General features: G+C 42.2%; 1 protein-coding gene across 2 annotated transcripts in view; it reads right to left on the reverse strand.

Moving 5' to 3' along the window:
- Positions 1-20,594, reverse strand: part of FNDC3B (fibronectin type III domain containing 3B) — a 328,130-nt gene that overhangs the window by 132,934 nt on the left and 174,602 nt on the right. For both annotated transcript variants that reach the window (XM_063131975.1, XM_063131976.1), the window contains exons 4-6: positions 18,550-18,626; positions 10,394-10,631; positions 3,410-3,709 (exon numbers count right to left, since the gene is read on the reverse strand). In XM_063131975.1, coding sequence (XP_062988045.1) covers positions 3,410-3,709; positions 10,394-10,631; positions 18,550-18,626 — 615 coding nt within the window. The remainder of the gene's footprint in view (positions 1-3,409; positions 3,710-10,393; positions 10,632-18,549; positions 18,627-20,594) is intronic.

Here is a 20,594-nt window from a genome sequence, read left to right on the forward strand (position 1 = left end):
CTCCTGGTTTGTCACTCTCCTAGCAGTCTGAAGCCAGAGGTTGAAGTTGGCTCATGGTTACAGGCTTGTTTGGGAGAAATAAGCCCTGGGTTGGGTTCAGACATAAAATTAAGACTTTTCGTCCTGGTGATATCCTGCTTAGTGAAGCCACCCCTGCTGGTGGGAGGGGCCAAGAAAGCAAGCAGGCACCAAGCTTTATCATAAACATTAAGCCAAGATTCTGAAGAATCCTGACTTGTTACTTTGTGTGAACATGGCTTAACTATGGCATGAGCTTTTGTGGACCATAGTCCACTTCATCAGACAAATGAAGTGTCATCCTGAACTGGCAGAAAAATGGGAAAAGAGAAGTAGGAAATGTAAACAGTGGAACCAAGAGGTCATGAAATGCAAAAGGTTTATTATCTTGACAGGTTTACGCAATAATAATAATAATAATAATAATAATAATAATAATAATAATAATAATCCATTAGTCACATCAGTCCCTAGCATCACATCAAAAAACTATACAGAAAACCTTCAGAAACTGGGCCTACCTAAATACATCCATACCAACATTCAGAAAGCAGTCATACTTAAAACATGTTCAATAGTCAGGATATCTCTGAATCAGTAAAAAAACAGCATGACTTGGCAAAGCCCATCATGTCTATCTAGAAAAACCACCACAAGCGAGAAAAGAGAGTTAATAATAACAATTTGGCCCCATAGTTTACATTTTGCCCCCTCTACACTTAACAGATTTATGCAAGTATGTACAGCCCAGCTGAGGATAGCAATTCATTTCTTATAAAGTGAGCTCTAGTCGACAAAAGTGTATGCCACAGTAAATCTAATAGTCATTTGGGTACCTCAAGGCTGTTAGTTATTCCTGCATTGAGCAAGGGGTTGGACTCAATAGCCTTATAGGCCCCTTCCAACTCTACTATTCTATGATTCCATGATCATAAAGGCAGACATTTATTAGCACATTTCATTGAACATCCATATTAAATTGCTTGCAAGAAAATCAAATTTGTTAAAATGAACAGTCACACCCTGGGAAACTGTGTAGACCCTGAGAAAGAACTATTGGAAGCCGGTGGAAGGCGAAAGTAGCTATCAGAACCACTAGTGGGCAAAACTGAAGGAGATCAGAATGACTGCAAAGTAGAATCCTAACCTTAGCATTGCAAGTTACATTGGATGGCCATGGGAAACTAGCACAACAAGCATCCATGATTTCTGACAACTCTAAAATACCAGTACAGATTGGCTCTATGAAAGGAGAAATCAGGTCTAATAGGCAGATAGACGCCCTCCCCCAGAAAGGTCACCTGGCATCTATGGTTGTTGGCACCAGGTAAAGATTTCCCCAGACGTTTCAGAAATTCTTTTAGTGCTTCTAGACCTTAGTACTGCAATGTCTTTCTTTGCTGACTTTACTTTGGTTTTATACTGTGCTGTTTCGTATTTATTTCTTTGGTGTCTTGTATTTTACGCGTTTAATCTATTTTTTACGCCACCCAGACAACTTCTGTTATTTGGTAGTTTTAAAAGGAAATATTATATCCTTACATCTATCACCATCCACGAACTAAAAGTGAATTAAATTGTTCACAGCTATTGTAAAATATCACCAAGGAGAAGTACGAAAGATGAATGGTTGTTTTTGCTACATTATGAGGTGGAGCAAGGGATGTGCTCGCTGTTTGTCAACTGGTTCCATCACGTATTTTCATTAAAATGAAGCATTTTACAGTTTATCGAATATAAAAGCAATCCATAAACTTCAAGAATGGCTTTACTGGCAATAAAGAGGCACTGTTACCCTATCGGAAATTGAGGTGTCCAATTGGCTGTATTTTGGAGAACATGGAGATCACAAGGGCTGCCATAACAGTATGTTGATGTTACTGCGAGTCTTCCAAGGTACACCAGAGACACGTTTCAGACACGATATGACATAAACAGCATTGAAGTAATACGACACAGCTGGGCTCTTGTGATAGTTGGGCATTACTTCATGACTACTAGCTACTCTAGTCCCATGGGTATGTCTATGCAATGCCAGACTTCACTCAAGAAGCCTATTACAGCTCCCAAGCTGAATGGGTTTTCTTCTTGTCCAGGCTCTACTACTTATCTCCAGTCTTCCACATTGCTTCCACAATGCCTCTGGCCATTCCAGTGTGAGTTTTTATTTTGTGGCTTGGAAGCATACAGATGTGTGATCTGCTCACAAGGAAGGGCAAACGTCAATGGAATTTAGTACCCATGCAGATGTAGTTATAGGTTTTTTAAAACAATTTTTAATTTTTTTGCTGCCACCTAATTTGGCAGTGTGGGCGCACTTGGTCCGCGTATTGTTCATCCCTGGTGTAGGCCATGCAACACAGGAAATTTACTAAGCCCTAATACATTTGAAGTGCTATTTTGGCAGTGCAGTCTTATACATGGGTCTGTTCAGAAGACACCTTAAACCCTGCTGGTTAAGGCTTTTGGTTAAGCAACAGGGTTTAAGGTGTCTTAAGCAATGTGTTTGGCTAAATCCTGCTCACTCACAGCTGGACCGTCTGCAGCAGGGTTAGCGGTTATAACCATGGCTTAAAGTGTTGTGTGTGATACCACGGCTTGTGGTTAGTGCTAACCCCAGAGGACCACAGTTTCACTAACCACAGATCCTGAAGTGTCATCTGAAAAGGCTCACTGTCTATTCAGAAGTAAGATCCACTGAGTTCAATGGGACTTACTCCCAGGTGAGTGTGTACAGGATTGTAACCCAAAGGAACTATTTTTAACGCTGCTACTAGATCATATCCAAGGTCTGGTTCACACATTCACTCTTTAGGTTGAAAATCCAAACGTTTCTGCCTAAACTTGTAGATGTGAATGTGATAAACATCTTTAGTAATATATATAAAATATAAGGACACTTGTTAGGGATTCCTGACTGCTGCTGCTCCCTGTTGAGTATACACGCTTGAGGCAAACCCGAGTTACTGTGTAATGTGTGAAATAGCTCGACAAAAGAGTACTTAAGCAAGCAATTTTTGTTCTTCCTTTGCAAACTTCAAAGCATAGGAACACTGAACTACAGCTTTTGTGCCAGTTTTTGCTCTGACTTTATACTGTTAGTTTTACCCTACCCTGTGCCTGTTTGGTGCATTCTCTTCCCCTCCTTATTGTTTTATTATGATTTTATTAGAATGTAAGCCTATGTGGCAGGGTCTTGCTATTTACTGTTTTACTCTGTACAGCACCATGTACATTGATGGTGCTATATAAATAAATAATAATAATAATAACATGGCTTCTGTATGTCCATGGCATTCATGTTCCTACAACTTACTTATGCCAGCCAGGAGCATATTTTCATAATTCTGAATTCTCAGAAAGAATTTTAAACTGCATCAGTTAACTTTACCATGCAAATCCGGCTCATTCGATTTTGGGCTGCTCCTTGATCGGCGTTCTGGTTTCTTCAAGGCAGGCATTCCTCCACCTCCAACTCCTCCACCGCTTCCACCCCCATTTGCGGCTCCATTATGAGTCTTGACGGTACCATTGTACACCGTTGTACAGTTTCCCACATGGCTCTTGTAGATGGATGAAGGAGGGCTGTTCAAACGGTTTTGGCGATCGATCTGTCTGTCTTTGATTTTTTTGTGCTGTGGTTTGTTGTACTGATCTTCCCTTATGTAATTGGACATTCCATATATAATTTCTGAAATTAAAGAGATGCAGATCAGCTTGCAATGAAAATTCCATCACTATTTATTTACTGTAGAAATGTACACTCTGGCTGGGTTCAGATGTCATTTTAAACCATAGTTTAGCATGACAAGAATGAGCCACAGCTAACCTTGGACTCACGTGCCAACACCCACCTCTGCAGCATGGGTGCAAGGTGTTGGGAACCGCCCAGAGAGCTTCGGCTATTGGGTGGTATAAAAATGTAATAAATAAATAAATAAATAAATAAACCTTTTGCTTCCATTTTATATATAAACCACAGTTTGCGCTGTTATCCAAACCCTAAACTGTGGTTAATCATAACTATTAGTGCAGCCTTCCCCAACCTAATGCCCTCCGGGTGTTTTGGACTACAACTTCCATCAGGCCCAGCTAGCATGGCCAATAATGATGGGATTTGTAATCCAAAACATCTGGAGGGATGGCTGTTAGTGGAAACCAGCTGATTTCAAACCATAGTTTATGAAGCTAGCTTATTTTCATTAGCCATGATTAAGATTATCTACAGTTTAGTGTCTGAGCATAACACTAAACTATGTTTAATCAAAAACAGAGATAGAAGCTTCTGATTTTCTGCAGCCACAGAAGAGAAGGAGGGCAAGCGTGTGAGCCTGAGGCTCACTGAAGCTTGTTCTAGCATGAGGCTCGCTTCTAGCTTGTTCTTGGCTGGAGAAAATGGGAGTTGTAATCCAATACATCTGTAGGGCACCAGGTCGGGGAAAGCTACAGTTGACATTGAAACATGGCCTATGTCTAACAGATCTGATAATGGGTATGCTTGCAGCTATCCTCCCAGCAGTAAAGAGCTTCACCCCAGTAGGATGCAGACACCCCGTGGAGCTGGCAGTGTGAACACGTTCTTTACTTCTGCAGAAACTTCAGGAGTTAATTTCTGCTAGCATCTTAACATGGATTCAGTAAACACCTTAGAACTTTCAATCTGTAGATACTATAACTTTCTACATATATGTAGAAGGTCCAGTGTCTACAGTAATATATATTTGACTAAATAATAAAACAGAGCAAAGTGGTTTTGTAGTGCTAGTAAACCTCTGTTGTAACCTGGGATATTTTACATTCCAGGTTTTCAAATACAACATAAACAAGAGACCTAGAAACTCACATGGCTGCAATTAACATTTTGCAGTACGAGCCAATCCTGATAATTTTTTAAGAGGCGTTGGTCATCCTTTAATTTGAAAATGTCCTGCCAAGCAAGTGCAGCCAAAAACTGCAGGTGACCACAACAGATGTTCTATAATTTTTCCTCTTAGAACTTGAACTATAGAGGATCTTCCTAGGATGTTGAGGTTGTTGAGAAGAGGGTATGGACAACTTTCTTCCATTGACACTATCAGTCACTCCCAATGTGGCTCCTTCCTTTGATATGTCCCTGCCTTTTATGTACTCCATGCAAAACATTTCCTAGGAGATCCTATTCATCTTTCCCACAAAACTGAGCACAAAATTCAGAACTGTGCTTCTGCAGATTTCCCAATGTATTTTGCTACCTTAGCATCTGTAAAGAGGACAGAATAAGAGCCTTCATCCTAAATCTGTCCAATTGCAGAATGTTCCTTTCTAGCTGCAGAATTTGGGAATTTTTAAAACAAAATTACCTAGTAAGACCATTAAGAGTGCAGGACTGACACTTGATAGACGGAGGGCTCTGAGATAGTCTATTCCAAACCCTGCTGGCAGGAACCAGGCAGGACGGGAGGAGTAGCAGAGGCATTTGCACCCTCTCTGTCCTCTTCTGTTATAATGTGAGTGAGACGAGCCAGCTCACCTACCTGGCTGGGGATGGAGGCTGAGAGGCTTGTGGATTCGGTGGAACCACGGCCTCTCCTCCCTCCATGCCGTCCACTGGCACACCCCTTTCCTCCCTCTCTGTCCTCTTCTGAGGCTGCAATAGCAAACTTGGGAGAACAGCCACCTTGAAACTTTTTATAGTAGCTGGGGTGAGGTGGGCGAAGCCAAGAGCGGATTTTCCTCTCCGAGGCCCCAGCTCTGCCTATGCCTCAGGGGGGGAAATCCCCAGTATCCTGGGGCTCCTCAGACACCATCTGGAAAGCATACAATTGCTCTTTATGTTTTTAATCTAAATTTTCTTCCATTTTAGATGTAGATACTATGACACAGGAGTTAAAAGCACCGAGGAATGAAACAAAAGAAAACATATTGTGATTTTATATTTTACAAAAAAGACATACCTCTAACATTCTAAACTTAAACAAGTGTCAAAGGAAGTCCTAGGGCTTGTCTATATGCCCTACATACCCCGTCATGGCTGTGCAGCTGCGCCCCATTGTTTAAATGATGCAGCCATCAACTCACAGCCACATCTGTCTTTTTCCTGCGAAACTGCGCTTTTGCAAAGTGACATTTTATCGTGACTTTTTCAATTGCTTCAATGTCACCACGTCGTTTCTTTGTCAATAGTGTCAGGATCTGTCCTGCAGCACTACCTGGCGGCCACAGTGCACCTTGCCAGCTGCAGAGTAGTTGCAGGACCCAGGCCCATATCAGCAAGCACTCCCAGATGGGCTGATGCAAACCAGCTGGGAGCAGCCAGGGAAGGGCTATATAAGAAAGATATTTCCACTGCAGCCTTTACTACACCAACACAGTTTCCTGTGCTTGCTGTAGCCTGTTCCTGACTCCCTGTGACTCCAGACCTTGCCTTTGGCCCTGCCTGAACCCTGCTCATCTCTGGACCATGCCTTTTGCCCTGCTTGGAGTCTGTTCTGCCTTTGGACTCTGAACCCTGCTTGCTTCTGGACCTTGCCCTTTGCCTCTGGCCCTGCCTGGACTCTGTTGCTGGTTCCATCTCGGTCCATCCCAGCCCTGGTGTTCCTGTGCTGAGGCCTTGCTGCCCCTGACCCTGACAGATGGTGGCTTTGGTTTGAGTTAAGAAAGTGGGCGTAGCTAGGGTTGGATCCCAGTGCAAGGTAAGTGTGGGAATACAGGGCAGGGGCTGGGCTTGACAAGCCTAGGAATGGCTGCCATGGTGATGTTAAACTCCGGGGAATGAAAGTAAGGGCAGTTAAGATATGTAACGCAGAACTGGACTGAACTGTACCAGGCTTTCAATGTTGAGCACAGTTCCAGGGGGAGGGGGGAGAAGGGAGAAGGGCTCTGCAGTTTTCCAGTCCCTCAATATTTGCTCCCCATTCCCATCATCTCTCAATGGCTCTGTGATTTTTCCTGCCTGAAAACCTGCACTCACTCCTGCCATGTAACTGTATTGATTCTGCTTCGCTGCAGCGAAGCTATGGCGTTTGGGGAAAATCAGCTAGCAAAGTGGGGTCGTATAAAACCAAGGGGCGTTACTTCCATGAATGATAAGTTGAGCTAAGACAATCTTGGCCTAAATTGACAGCACAGTTCCTGTAAGTCCACGAGGATGCAGAAGCCTACACCTTCGGAATGTAGTTAAACCCTGTGAGGAAAGTATGTTCCCTTGAGACATGGCCCCAAAGTTATGGAACATCTTGCCCACTGGAGCAGAAGCATGTGTGCGTGTTATTTTATTTCATTTTAATAAATTACACTTCTGATCTGCCCAATAACTAATGTTCTCTGGGCGCTTTGCAAAAAGTTAAACAACTAAAACACAATAGAACAGTTAAAATATTAAATACATTACGAAAATACAAAATACAATTCAAACATGTGGACATGGGCATGTAGCTTTTCTGAATGTCCTGTATCAGTGTGGCTGATGTTTTAGCTTTTTGCTTAGTATTTTAGGTACTTAGTATTTTAAATAACCTTTGTTACAGTTGCCACATCAAGGGCGCAATCCTTTGCATGTTTAGACAGAAGTCCTACATGTCTCAGCATTCCCCTGACAGCCATGGGAATTGTAGGCCTTTTTCTGTCTAAACATACATAGGATTGTACTCTTAAGTGTAAGAGGTGCTGATTGGAGCCCATGCCTTGTGCATCCAAATCAGCCATACATTTAAAAACCATGATCAAATGAAGAATTGCTGCATGACGCACCTTCTGATAAAGACTCCACTCCTTGCCCCAATTTAGATATAGTATATGTGGAATTCTTCTGCTTTCCGCACTTATATAGAGACCAAACAAAGATTCTGTTTAAGGCTGGGAACGTAACAGCCCATGGTCTGGACAGGATTAAGTTCTTTCACACTTTCTATACTTCATCTATACCTCTGGAGGCAATTAAGGATTGCCGTGTTACCCTCAGGAACTGGATAGTGCTTTCAAAGATGGCACATTCCATTCAAGAGGCAGAAGAAACCAAAACAGTTTTTTAAATCTCCTTCTTCTATTTTTGAGAAGTCGCTGCATGACCGACATGACAAGGGGCATAAAGGTGCTTCGTCTCCATTCATTAATGAATGAGCACGGCCTCATGTTTGCTTTTGACATTGACCATTGCCTGCGGGGCATGGCTTGTCAGATCAAATTTCCTTCGCTTAATCTTATCACGGATGGCCAAATTCAAACACAGCACAAATATGTGCGAACCGCCCAGTGAGCTTCGGCTATTGGGAGGTATAAAAATGCAATAAATAAATAAATACATAAAAATGCTTGGAATAGATGCACAGAGGTGGACTCCTGAAAGCTGTTATGCTAAGGTAGGGGTGCTCTTGCATTTGTGTCCTACTTGTCAGTTTTCCACAGGCAACTGGTTGGCCATGTATTGTCTTCTTCTCCTCCTCCATCTTTTCCCCTCTTGCAATGCAATGGCTTACATTATTATTCTCCTCTCCATTTTATCTTCACAACAACAAGCCTGTGAGGTTGGATAGGCTGAGAGTCAGCGACTGGCCCAAAGTCACCCAGTAAGCTTCATGGTCAAGTGGGGACTAAAACCTGGCTTATATGATCATCATCCTCGCCAAAGTTAGGCTGAGACTCAGTGACTAGGCCAAAGTCCCCCAGTGAACTTCATGGCTGGGTGGGGACTAAAACCTGGATCTCCTAAGTCCCAGTCCAACACTCTAACCACTACACCACACTTGCTGGATACGATGGACCCTTGGTCTGATCCAGCATGGTTCTTCTGATGTTCTGATGTATGATGCCTTGGGCCTGAAGCAAAACCCAAACCTACTTTCCACTACAGTAAGCCAATCTGTTCTCATCCTCTCCTGGTGTGTAGGATTCTCTGAAGTGCACAAAACACATGAAGTACATTATCTGAGCAATCGGGAACAACAATCCTACTAGTAAGATTTGCTAATGTTATTATCCCTATGTTACATCCGAGGCCATAGCACAAGCCTTCCACTAGGCAGGATGAGAACACTTGATGCATAATGCAGTGACCCAAACTAGCATCAGGTCTCTGTAATATTCCTCCTCTTCTCTTTTAACATTTCAACGTTGCAAACATATTCCCATCCTCTGCCAGAGCATTTTTATCTATGTTAAGCATACTCAGTTACTTGAGCTTTCCCTAACCTGGCCAAAGGCCATGCTGGCTGGGGATGATGGGAATTATAACATTCACCAAGTTGGCAAAGGCTGTCCTAGAATATCCTTATCTTAGTTTAGTGTGTTTATCTGTAGCTTTCCCATGGTGGACTTGGATTTGCTTTGTAGGTTTCCAGCTATCTTTTGAATCTTCCAACATGTCACCATTCTTCTTCCACCATCTGGGTACAAATCCACAATTTATAATGCCATCCCAGAGCCACCTGCTCATTATGCTGCCAGGGTGCATCTGTTTTATCAGACTATTCATTCTAATACTGAAGTTAGTGGCCCTGTGCCTATCAGCTGCGCAGCAAAAAAAAGTGCATCTCTCAGACAAGAAAGACAGGGTTTTCTGAATGCTCAGGGGATTCTTCAGCATGCACACACAAAGACCTGAACCTGCAGGAACATTGCAGGTGGGTGGGGAAAATAGGGTGTCTGTATTCCTTTCCATTTCTCCTGAAGTCTCTCTAGGGACATATGAGAAATCCATTTCAAATCCTTTTTCATCAGGATTTACCCAGTTCACACATTCTGGAATGAACACAGAGTCTGACATAATCTGCGGTTGAAGTTCATACATTTTCAAGCTTGCAATGTGATTCGCGGCTCCCCCCCCCCAAAAAAAATATATGTGTGTGACAGCATGCATACATTTGAAAAATGTAGATGAAAATTGTGCACAAATAAGCTTTAATCCATGGGAGAAGAATGTGTATGTTTCAAAGATACACACAATTGACACACACGTTTGCAAAAAGAAAAAAGATCGCAATCCGACACAAACGTCAGTCGGCACACACTTTGAGACAGCATTCAGAGAAGTCCAGCAAGTTGTGCGGATTCACACATCCTTAAGTTTCTCTTACTCCATGAACCCCTAACAATACTAAAGATTCCTGTTCTAAGCTGACTGGTGACAAGAGCAGGGGCACTCCTGTTAGAACCCAAAGATATCAGGCAAAATTTTCTTGCAGATTTCCTCCCATATTACTTCAAAGCAAAAACATTTTTTTCTCTATGGGAGAAATAACTTCAGAGGAAAAAATATTTCTAAACCTATTGTAGTCTCAAAGGGCTATGTACTGTACATCTCTTAAATTTAACATCGATCAATCCTGCTCCAAAAATGATGACGTTGGGGGGAAAATAGCTGAGCACACAGAGGTTAGAAAACGTGCACGGTTGAGCTCACCTTGCTCTCCATAGGGGGACAGATGATGCTGAGGGAAAAACTGGGGCGGCATGTCTCCAGGCCCAGTAACAGGTGGGTAGAAAGCCGTATGAGAGTTATGAAGGAAATGTGGATGGTGGGTAAGGTACGGCGGTAAATGGTGGGTTGGAGAAATGGCGGAGGGATAGCTGGGTGGATAACACTCCGGAGACTGAGGTGTGACCACCACCCTGCGAACACCCGTGTTGTCTTCTATTACCTGTAAAGGGAAGAAGTAAAATTAATATAATTGGTGGAATATGCACCTGAATTAATTTTCTAACACACACATACTTTTGTCCCATAAAAGGGGAGGGAGGAGAGGGAGAAAAAGGCTTTACATGGTTAGAAAGGATAACATCTATGTCTAAATATATCCAGTGCCAGCAATTTTGGGGGTAACGTAGCTCACGGCAGACATTCAGGCAGCCACACTAATTATAGCAAGGCATTCCGTAATTGCTTTAACAATGAGATTTTGAATGGAGATCAAAGAATAACTATAATACATGCACTACTGGTCCCTGTAAAGAACAAATCTTGCCTTTCTCATGAAGACCAACACCAACAGAGTTGATCGGACTAACCGTGAGCTATTTTTTTTTATTTGTGGCTTTTAACAATACGAAAAACCAAAAGTTTAAAAATTGTGCTATTGAGAAATTAAGATCTAACACAGACATGACTATATGTGTTTAATGATCTTGTTCAAATCTCAAAATAAGCCAGCATTCTGGGGGCACTACAGCATGGTATTTATGAGTAGCATGCTTCTGCACAATGCCTGATTTCTCCTAAGGCAAGCAAGAGCAGCTAAACAAACCTTCTATCCATGGGCAAATTGTGGCCCTCCAGGTAATTGGTCTTACAGCTCCCATCAGCCTAACCAGCTTAGCCAAAGGTGAGGGGAGCTTGAGGCCAAAACATCCAGAGGGCCATGACTTGCCCAGTCCTGATTTGGCATGGCATGTAAACCAGGAACTCTGTCTCGTCTCTCCCCTGACGAGCCAGGGAAATCATCCAGTTTGTTGTTGGGAGAACAACAAACCAAAGTCCCTGGTTTGCATGTCACATTAAACCAACTATAGATAGAAGGTCCATGATTTGTTTAGCTGCTTCTGCTATTCATAATGTGTGGACTCTCCTAATCTTTGTTTAAAACATGGAACGGACCTGATCATGTAGAAGATGGGGGCTCTGAGGAAGCCCTACCCTAGATAGGGAGGCTGCACTGACCATGCATCTGATAGTCACTCACCTCCTCCTTCCTATGGATTTGGGCCAGCTACACATTTAACCACATAGAACTGCTGCTATCATGTCTATATGGCTCACAAAGACCCAATTTACACACAACAAACAGCTCATGGTGTTAACCATAGCTTGTTTGGCAGCTCGCGGGGGCAAGTGACCTGGCTCCCAACTACTCATCCACTTCTGCTTTGTAAATAACCCAGGGATTTTGTCCATGATGTGCAAACCCTGATTTGTTGAGGGAGAAACAAACCAGAATTTTAACCCATGGTTTGCTCCCATGCTCTGCTGAAAAACCTTGGTAAATGAACTGTAGGTTGTTTGCTGTGTGTAAATCAGGCCACGGAAAGCCCAGTTCCAAATGTCCTTGGGCTTAGTTCATACTGAACTTTCCCAAAGATTTCCCAAAGACCTTGATCATGCCCAAAGATTCTGGTAAATACTGGTATATAAGTTGACCTTGGATATGTTTGGGGTGGAAAATCTCTATGGGCAGATTAAAAGTTTATAGCCACATTTATAAGGTTAATCTTGTTTTCACTATTACTAGGAGAATTAGAGACTCCATACATTTGAAGAGATTTATCCAAGACTTCATAAACAGATTGTATCTACAGTGACTTCTGACTTAGAAGTTCTTGCACTTCAGTATTTCTAATCTATAAACAATAGGATTTCCATCTGTCATTTGTCCAAGAGAACAAGGTTTTTACTGTGGGTTGAGCTGAAAAGGAAAACACTTTTCATGAAAACTGTGGGCAGCTTTAAAAAACAGTCCCATCTTTTAGCAATTTTGGGGGGATCACCTCCAGATTAGGCAGAATATGAGATAACAGATTCACACATATATTTATCTCCCCTAACTTGTTACAAAGTCAGTCACTATTCTGAATTTTGAGAGTATTAGAAATGGCTCCCTATCTTGATTTGAACTTCATGGGATAACCTTCATATATACAATTTTTGGTGCCTTTAACACTAGCCACCTGTTCACACAATCAAACAAGTCACTATGGCTTGTGCTGAGCGGACAACAGGCCATGGTTTATTGGAGGGTTGTTACCCCCCCTCCAACAAGCCATGTTGAGTTCGGATGATAAGACAAGATATGCCTGAGCAGGTAGTTAGGGTAATGGTGCCCAACACGTGCTGGGGATTAAAACAAGCCACCGTGGCTTGTTTTGATCATGCGACCCGGGTCACAGTGTGGTTGCTTTTTCTAAGTTGCTGAATGGCCAAAGGGCTGGATGGATATCTAGGCTTGACAGAATGGGAGGGGTGACATGTGGAGGCAAGATGGCCATCTGAGCTGGGCTAGGGACAGTCAGGCAGTCTACTAGCTTCAGCCAAAGCAAGCAGTTTGCTTTCGGGGCCACAGATTTGACCTTGGCAAAAGGGCATGGTTGACCTTTTGGGCCTGCTTGATACATACATTCCACACACAAAAATCATGGCAATACATTAAACTAAAACTACTTATTCAAGTACCTATGTTAATTATGCTCCCTATTTTGTGATCCTAATAAAGATATGGTTTGACTGAATTGTGACATTTTTCTAATGGACTAACACAACTGTCGGGGGCTGCATGTTGGCAGTGGGAACAGGGCAGAAGCTAGTGGTGGGAAGAGCCAAAACTCGGTTGGTTGATGACCCTATTTCTCTTTCTGCCACCCCTTTCTCCCCCCCCCCCGCCGGTGCGCTCTTCCTTCCCGCAAAGTCAGCTGCCAAGGAAAGGACAGATGGCCTCTGCCAGAGGTCTGAACTGAGCACATGCAGAGGGCTTTTGAAACTTGGCTGAGAGTGACATGTGGCCCTAGGGCCTTAGGTTGCTCACTCTTGATGTACACGAACTTGCAGCAGCTTTCCAGATTTTCAAACAGGTGTTTTTCCCAACCCTACCAGGGATTTCTTTTGAATGAAAAGCATATGCTCTACCACTGAGCTAAGGACCTTTCCCAATATAAGCCAATACAACAGCACACACTAAACTTGTCAAGTCATATAAAAACAAACAAACAATATCCATTCTGTGGTCACACTGCAAACTGGCTTGACCCAGACCACAAAACCAAAAGCACAGAAGAGAAGCAGAGACTAAAAGGCCAGCACCTCAACAAATGTGACAAATATGGCAGAGGACAAGATATGTTGGTACTTGGATACATTACAATTCTGGGTTACAACTATTAAGTTGCAGAGCCAATAGGCATTTGGTTTAATGTATTATTTACATAGCACTGTTAGGATCAGGCAAGCATTATCACTGTGCATAAGGGCTAGGGTTGATGGGAATTGAAGGCCAAATCATGTAGAGGGCCACAAGTTGCCCACCCTTGATCTACATGATGCTTCATAGAGCAACATTAGCAAAAGACACCTGTTCACGAGGAGTTTACACCTAAACAGACAGGTCAGGAAGAGACTGTGGTGGGAAATGCAATTATTCATTTTTTGCATGCATTCCAGATGGAGTAAAGATTAAGAGGTTAAACCAAGGCCTCATAGAAATGGTGAGTTCTGAGGATGGGTTTGAAGGAAGGACAGATGTGAAGGAAGGAGATCTATGAGGAAGTGCAAAAGGACTGAGGATGGCATAGTAGTAAAAACAAGCAGGGGTGTGGGAGTCAGAATATAACAGAACTGGACCCCACCCAACAACCCTACAAAGTACACATGGTGCCCTTGTAGCTTAAAAACATACTCAGCTGTTCTTCTGTTGATGCCTACTAAAGTCCACCTTGCATCACACAAACCCAGCATCTGACCTGCTCTCCTCTTACTGATCATTTTCACAGAACCCTGAGTGGTAAATGAAGCCACATTTATGATCCTAACTTGCAATCAATGGGCAGCAAAGGTAATGTGCAAGTCTAATACTTCATAGTCGAGAGGGTTGGCATAACAAAATGGAAAAAGGGATTTTATGGCTTTCGCTTAACAGGCCCTGCTATTTCTCCACAGGGGTATCTGTTTTCAGCCCAACGCTCAAGACGTAGGCTTTTGAGGGCCGACCAAACCAAAGTCAAAATATGTTTTTGTTCACAAACTGGAATGTTCTTATTTCCTTTACATCCCTGTCATCCCCGTGCCAAAACAAACAGAAGGCAAATTAAATAATCACTCAATAATCCTATTAATTACCAACATCACTGAGCCCAGGCAAGAGCAAACAAGGGGAACACAGCTATTATAACATCAGCACCAACAAACAACAACAGGAAACTAAATCAAGTGACTACTACGTGCTTCAAGCTGTTATTTGGTATGAAGTCATTTGCAAAGCAGAACATTCATTTTCCACATGGCGGGAAGTACATTTCAGCTCAACAGGGGGAAAAAGATAATATATAGGTTTTCCTACCACGCTACCAGCTGCTTTATTTAGATGTTAAGGCTTATTTTATTAAGCTTGCTCTGCTTGGTAATTTAGAGAAGCAATTGGCAATGGGAGCCATATAGCAACAGAGGTCAGGCTATTTGTCCATCTAACCCGGTACCGTACTAAATAAAAAATCTGATTGGCAGCAACTCTTCAGGCACCCAGGCAGAGACCATTTCAATCACTTGCTACTTGATCCTTTTAGCTAGAGATGCCACAGTCTGAATCTTCGACCATCTACATGCACATTCCAAAGAGAAGTGTACATTGATGGCGCTATATAAATAAATAATAATAAGTGGAATACCAGAGTGTAGGCTGAGGCCTTATCTCCACCTACTGCCCTTTCGCAAGGGAGAAGGTGTGTTTGCAAATTGCGTGATCGTCACTTATGGGACACACGCCAGTAAAGGAGAGTTGTTGCGGGAGAATGTGTGCCCCCTGACAGCGCTTCTGCATGTGGATCGGGAGTAGTGGGTGGGGAGACACAGATGACGTGGCTATGGGGCTTTTTTTTAATGAATCGGGAGGGATGCGCCTGAACGCAAAATCACAGTTATAGGCGGATAGGCGGTCCAGCGATTATGCGATGCTGTGCAGAGATATGTCAAAAACTGTGCCGAAAATTGTGGGTGGTCCACTCCCGCACACCATGGAAACTGCTAGACACGCCCCTGACAGCAGGTTGGCCACGCTGGGGGCTCGCTCTAAACAGTAACAGCTTCGCAAAGGGGGGGGCACACCAGCCTCGGACATCAAGATTATAGCGAGATAACTGGAAGAACAGCTACAAAACGAGTCAGCGATATTCCTGAATAATTGAGGGGTCAACCCAAGATCACAGCGGGATCAGCTGTGCGGCATGAGGACTGGTAGGGACAACTTCGATATTATCCTGGAATAAATGGCTGGTGTAGGCATGGCCTGAATCTATTACATTCAGGCTACATTTCAGTATTCCCCCCTCTCTTTGAAACTTTGCATATAATGGTCTTTCTATACTTGAGCACTCTTAGCTATCCCTGAGCATGTAATAGTTGGCATTCATATACTATTTTCAAGCGTCCAAAGCACTTTGATAATCCCATGAAAAATATCAGTGGGCCTGTTCAGACAATACGCTAAGCCATGGTTAGACTGTTAACTCTTCTGCAGCAAGTGGTTAGTGAGGGTCATTAAACCGTGGTTATGTAGACAACATGGTTGGGAGTGGTTCACACAAGACACTAAGTTGTGGTTCACATGATATGCTAAGCCATCATGTTTAGCTCAAAACGCTTAGCCATCATAGTTTAGCAAGTTGTCTGAACAGGGCAAAAATTATTATCCCCATATTACAGAGGGGAGGCCAAGGCTTCAGCTAGACCTAGCAGTCTAGCAGGACGGAGGGGTGAAGATCCCGCAATATTTTTATCACGAGATCTCCCCCTCTGTTCACACGCGGTGCGCAACGACCTCAGAGGGAGAGGCGTCGCACCTGCCATTTTGTTTTTTAAAGAGACAGGAGCGCATGAGCACTCGTGCGCAAAAGGCAAGTCCTTTTTTTTAAAAAAAGAATTCCCTGCTCCCCCCACCCCCGATGGGTGCAGAGCTCCTCAGGAAAAACCGGGCCTAAAGTGGAGGGTGAGATCCTGGAGCAAGGGAGGGATCATCGCTCCCTGATCCCCGGGATTCCCTGTGCGTCATGTGGACGCACAGGGACAATCTCTGGGATCGCCCCGGGATAAAGCCCGTCTAGCTAAGGCCTGAAACTAAGAATGTGAATCTTGCTGAAAGCCAGCTAGTGAGTTCAGGACAGCAGCAGTGAGATTTGAACAAGAGATTTCCTGATTTCCAGGCGCAGACTCTTAATCACCTTTGTATTTATTATGTAGGGCATTTATATACAGCCCTTCATTCTCTTTGGATTTCAGGGCAGCATACGATCAAAATTTATATCATAAATTATATTATAAATATAAATAAATTTAAATCAGCAGGAGATAATATTTACAAGCGAAGTTCAAAACATCAACAATTTAAAATGTTGTAAATAAAATGTTTTCGCCTGATGCAGGAAAAAAGGGCATCATAGGGCAGGCACCAAGAAAGCATCTCCATAATCAAGGTGCCACTACTCTGCTATTTATGATCATCATGTTATTCTCGATGGTACGTCAGTTCTACTATTCATGTAGTAACTGCTCCTTCCTGATGGTACCAACAACTGTTTTAATAGAGTCCATCTACTTGCAGGCAGAATTTTAGAATGTTTTAAGGTTGTTTTAAGGCTGTTTTAATCATGTATACTATGTTTTAAATCAGTTTTTATATGTTTTATATTCACTGTTGTTCCCCGCTTCGATCCAAGTGGAGAGGCGGGTAAGAATTTTTTTTATATTATTATTATTATTATTATTATTATTATTATTATTATTATTATTATTATTCAGGTCTGCTTTGGGGAAAAATAAATTTTCCAGAGAATACGAAAGACGTCTGCCCCTCATTTAAAGAAACAGTGCACAAAATGTGAGGTACATTGGGATGTTCCTTCTTACTTCTATGGGCAGTAAGACTGGAAACCTGGAACTACTCCTAATAATAATAATAATAATATATTTATTTATTTATTTGTTACCCGCCTCTCCCTCTGGATCGAGGTGGGGTACAACACAAATAAAAACACCATAAAATACATACAACTAATTCAAACATTTTAAACCAGTTCATCATTAAAAGCAGCACACCATTAAAAAGGCATCTTAAAATTCATCTGGGTAGGCCTGCCGGAAGAGATCAGTCTTCATGGATTTCTTCAATTCTGGAAGAATGTTAAGTTGATGAATCTCTCCCGGCAAGCCATTCCACAAACTGGGACCACAATTTGCAAAGGCGGTAGTTGGAAGCAGTAATGGACAAACAGACCCAACAGGACTTCACTTAAGCAAGCATACCTTTCTCTCATCTAGATAATGCCCATTCATTCATTCATTCAAAATGTTTATACTCCAGCTTCTCACACCATTTAGAGCAAGTTGCAAAACCATAAAGCAAAAGCAAGCTAAGGAAGGTCATTCTATAGCGTTCGGATTATTACAGAGAAGACTTCTTTAGAAAATAGAACTGTTCAAGTGTAGGTTTAGCATCTTTATGATGAGTTTTAACTGTAACTATGTTATTTTAAGAGAGACATTTTAGAGAGACCACAGAACTCCCTCCCTTAAATTGCACACTTTTCCTCCTTCTGCTACTTAGGGAGAGGGCAAAGAGTTGTTGAGGACAGTGACATCCTACACTGTTGAGGACAGTGACAAGTGTATATCCTACTCTTCCTTCTGAGATGTCACTAGTCATTGACAAAATGAACACACACTTTCAAGCCTACCTTCACAGCCATGTGGCCTGGAAGCTTCCTTTTATTTTTAAAAAGAAAATAACCGTTTTTTTTTAATTCTGTGGAACTTTGGTGGAGATCACAAAGCCCTGCCACTACCCAAATTCCGTTGCTGAAAATGCATACCTGTGATATATAACCTGGAGGCACATGTATAGGAGGAATAGATCCATTGGGTGACATCATGGGAACCTCTGCAGGTCCTGTTAGGGCAAAAAGAGTAAAATTAAATAATTGATACAGTTTATGCACATATATAATGTGTTGAAAGTTTCTATGGCAATTGTAGAACCAGTTTTAATGTATAATTTTGCACCTTTTTTGCATGAAATAAGACCACGTTGTCAAAAAGGTTAAACTTTTATGCACATTTGCTACCCTTTGATCTGCTGTATCACTCAGGTTGTTTTACAATTTGAGGCAGAAATTCCTGGAGTGCCCATGTGATCACACAAAGCTGCATGGTCACATGGGCATCCAGGGAACTGCTTCTGGGCTGAAAGGTTATCTGTGGCTCTTTCTACACCTAAGGATTATCCCAGGAAAATGGAGGGATCGTCCCTGCCTGCTCCCGGGATCCCCTGTGTGTTATTTTCATGCACAGGGATGATCCCGGGACAATCCCGGGATAAATGGCTGGTGTAGACATGCCCTGTGACATGTAGACATGCCCATGCTTCTGTGAGCATACAAGAGGCATTTTCAAACTGGTAAACAGGCAAAGGACACCTCAAACACCTTGTACACCTGGTAAGGTAAACAGAACCCTGCCCCACCCCAATCATGACAGCTTTTTTCAAAATTCTCTCTCCACCACCACTCCAGACTGTTTTGCAGTATTTATTACTTTATTAAACAGGGATTTTTCTATCCACCTTTCACACAACAGCTTACATTACAAAAACATGTATGATTACAGACACACAGCAGTAATAGCAGCAGCAGCTAATGAGTTTAAATATCAAATGCAGACTGGCAAGCAGTACTCTGCATTTCGCTCCCACTCCCTAAGAATTGCCGAAAACAAAGGAACAGAAATATTCAGCATAACGCTAGCCGAAAACAAACTAGTGAATTCATGGCAGATATGAGATTCAAAGCAGAGATTTCCCAATTCATTCCTTGGCCTCTTAACCATTACACCACCCTAACTTTTTATGGTATTAAGTGATCCAAGGGGCAACATTTACAAAGGTCTGCAGACATAGGTTCAGTCGTATGAACTATCACAGTAAATTACACACTCCTGCAACTTTTATAATACTGTCTGTTGCAGTCCTGAGCCCATCAATCTGATGTAATAGTCAACATAATCTTTTTTATCCTTGGGGAAATGAGATGGTTGCTGCTCGCTTTAGAGGAATACATTTTTCTGCAATGCTTATTTGAGAAAAGTACCAAACGTGAAATTTTCATTGATGATCTTTAAGCTACGATATACATACAGTTAAGTAGCAAAGCAAATTCCCGTTTGCAAGGGTTGCAGTTCCTTGCTTGCTGGCCTAGATAAACTTTCTCTTTGCGAGAGCCGAGTCAAGTTTCCAATCACACTCAATTTTACATATGTGAAGAACTATCTCAGGAACATATGAAGACCACGAAACTCATTACCTCAGCAGTTCAGATTAACCAAGGAATGTGGTTATATAAGCAAGCGACTTAAAGTTTCCACTCAAAACTCCAACCTTGGATGTGAAAGTTCCTTTCTAAAGGATCAAATGTAAATACAGCCATGCATGTGCCATAATCATTAGGATTCAGAGCTATATAAATCTAGGTGAAATGGAAAATAGGAAACCATACAGGGAACTATTTAAAAGCACTATAGGCCTTATTTCTATGGAGCTTCTAACCAACATGTCATAAGACATCCCAGGTTCCAAGTCTGGAAGTCAGACCAAAGTTCCACCGACAACACCAAAAGTACTTCATTAAGGTCCGGGCTTATTATAATATAAATTATTGGTTTTCAGGTAATTGTGATCTAAATGCCTTAGTCAAGGGAAATAAAGCCTCTGTCCTTACATTGCATCAACTCACCAAGTGCCTTTCTAAGACTATAAAAAAAAACACGAGCTTTGGAGAAATCATATTTACCTATTCTGAGCTCTTTGAAGAAAATGAGGTATGAAGGAAAAATGAAAAATAAAGATGGAACTTGCAAACAAACA

The sequence above is a fragment of the Elgaria multicarinata genome, chromosome 8, assembly GCF_023053635.1.
Source record: "Elgaria multicarinata webbii isolate HBS135686 ecotype San Diego chromosome 8, rElgMul1.1.pri, whole genome shotgun sequence".
NCBI classification, from domain to species: Eukaryota; Metazoa; Chordata; class Lepidosauria; order Squamata; family Anguidae; genus Elgaria; species Elgaria multicarinata.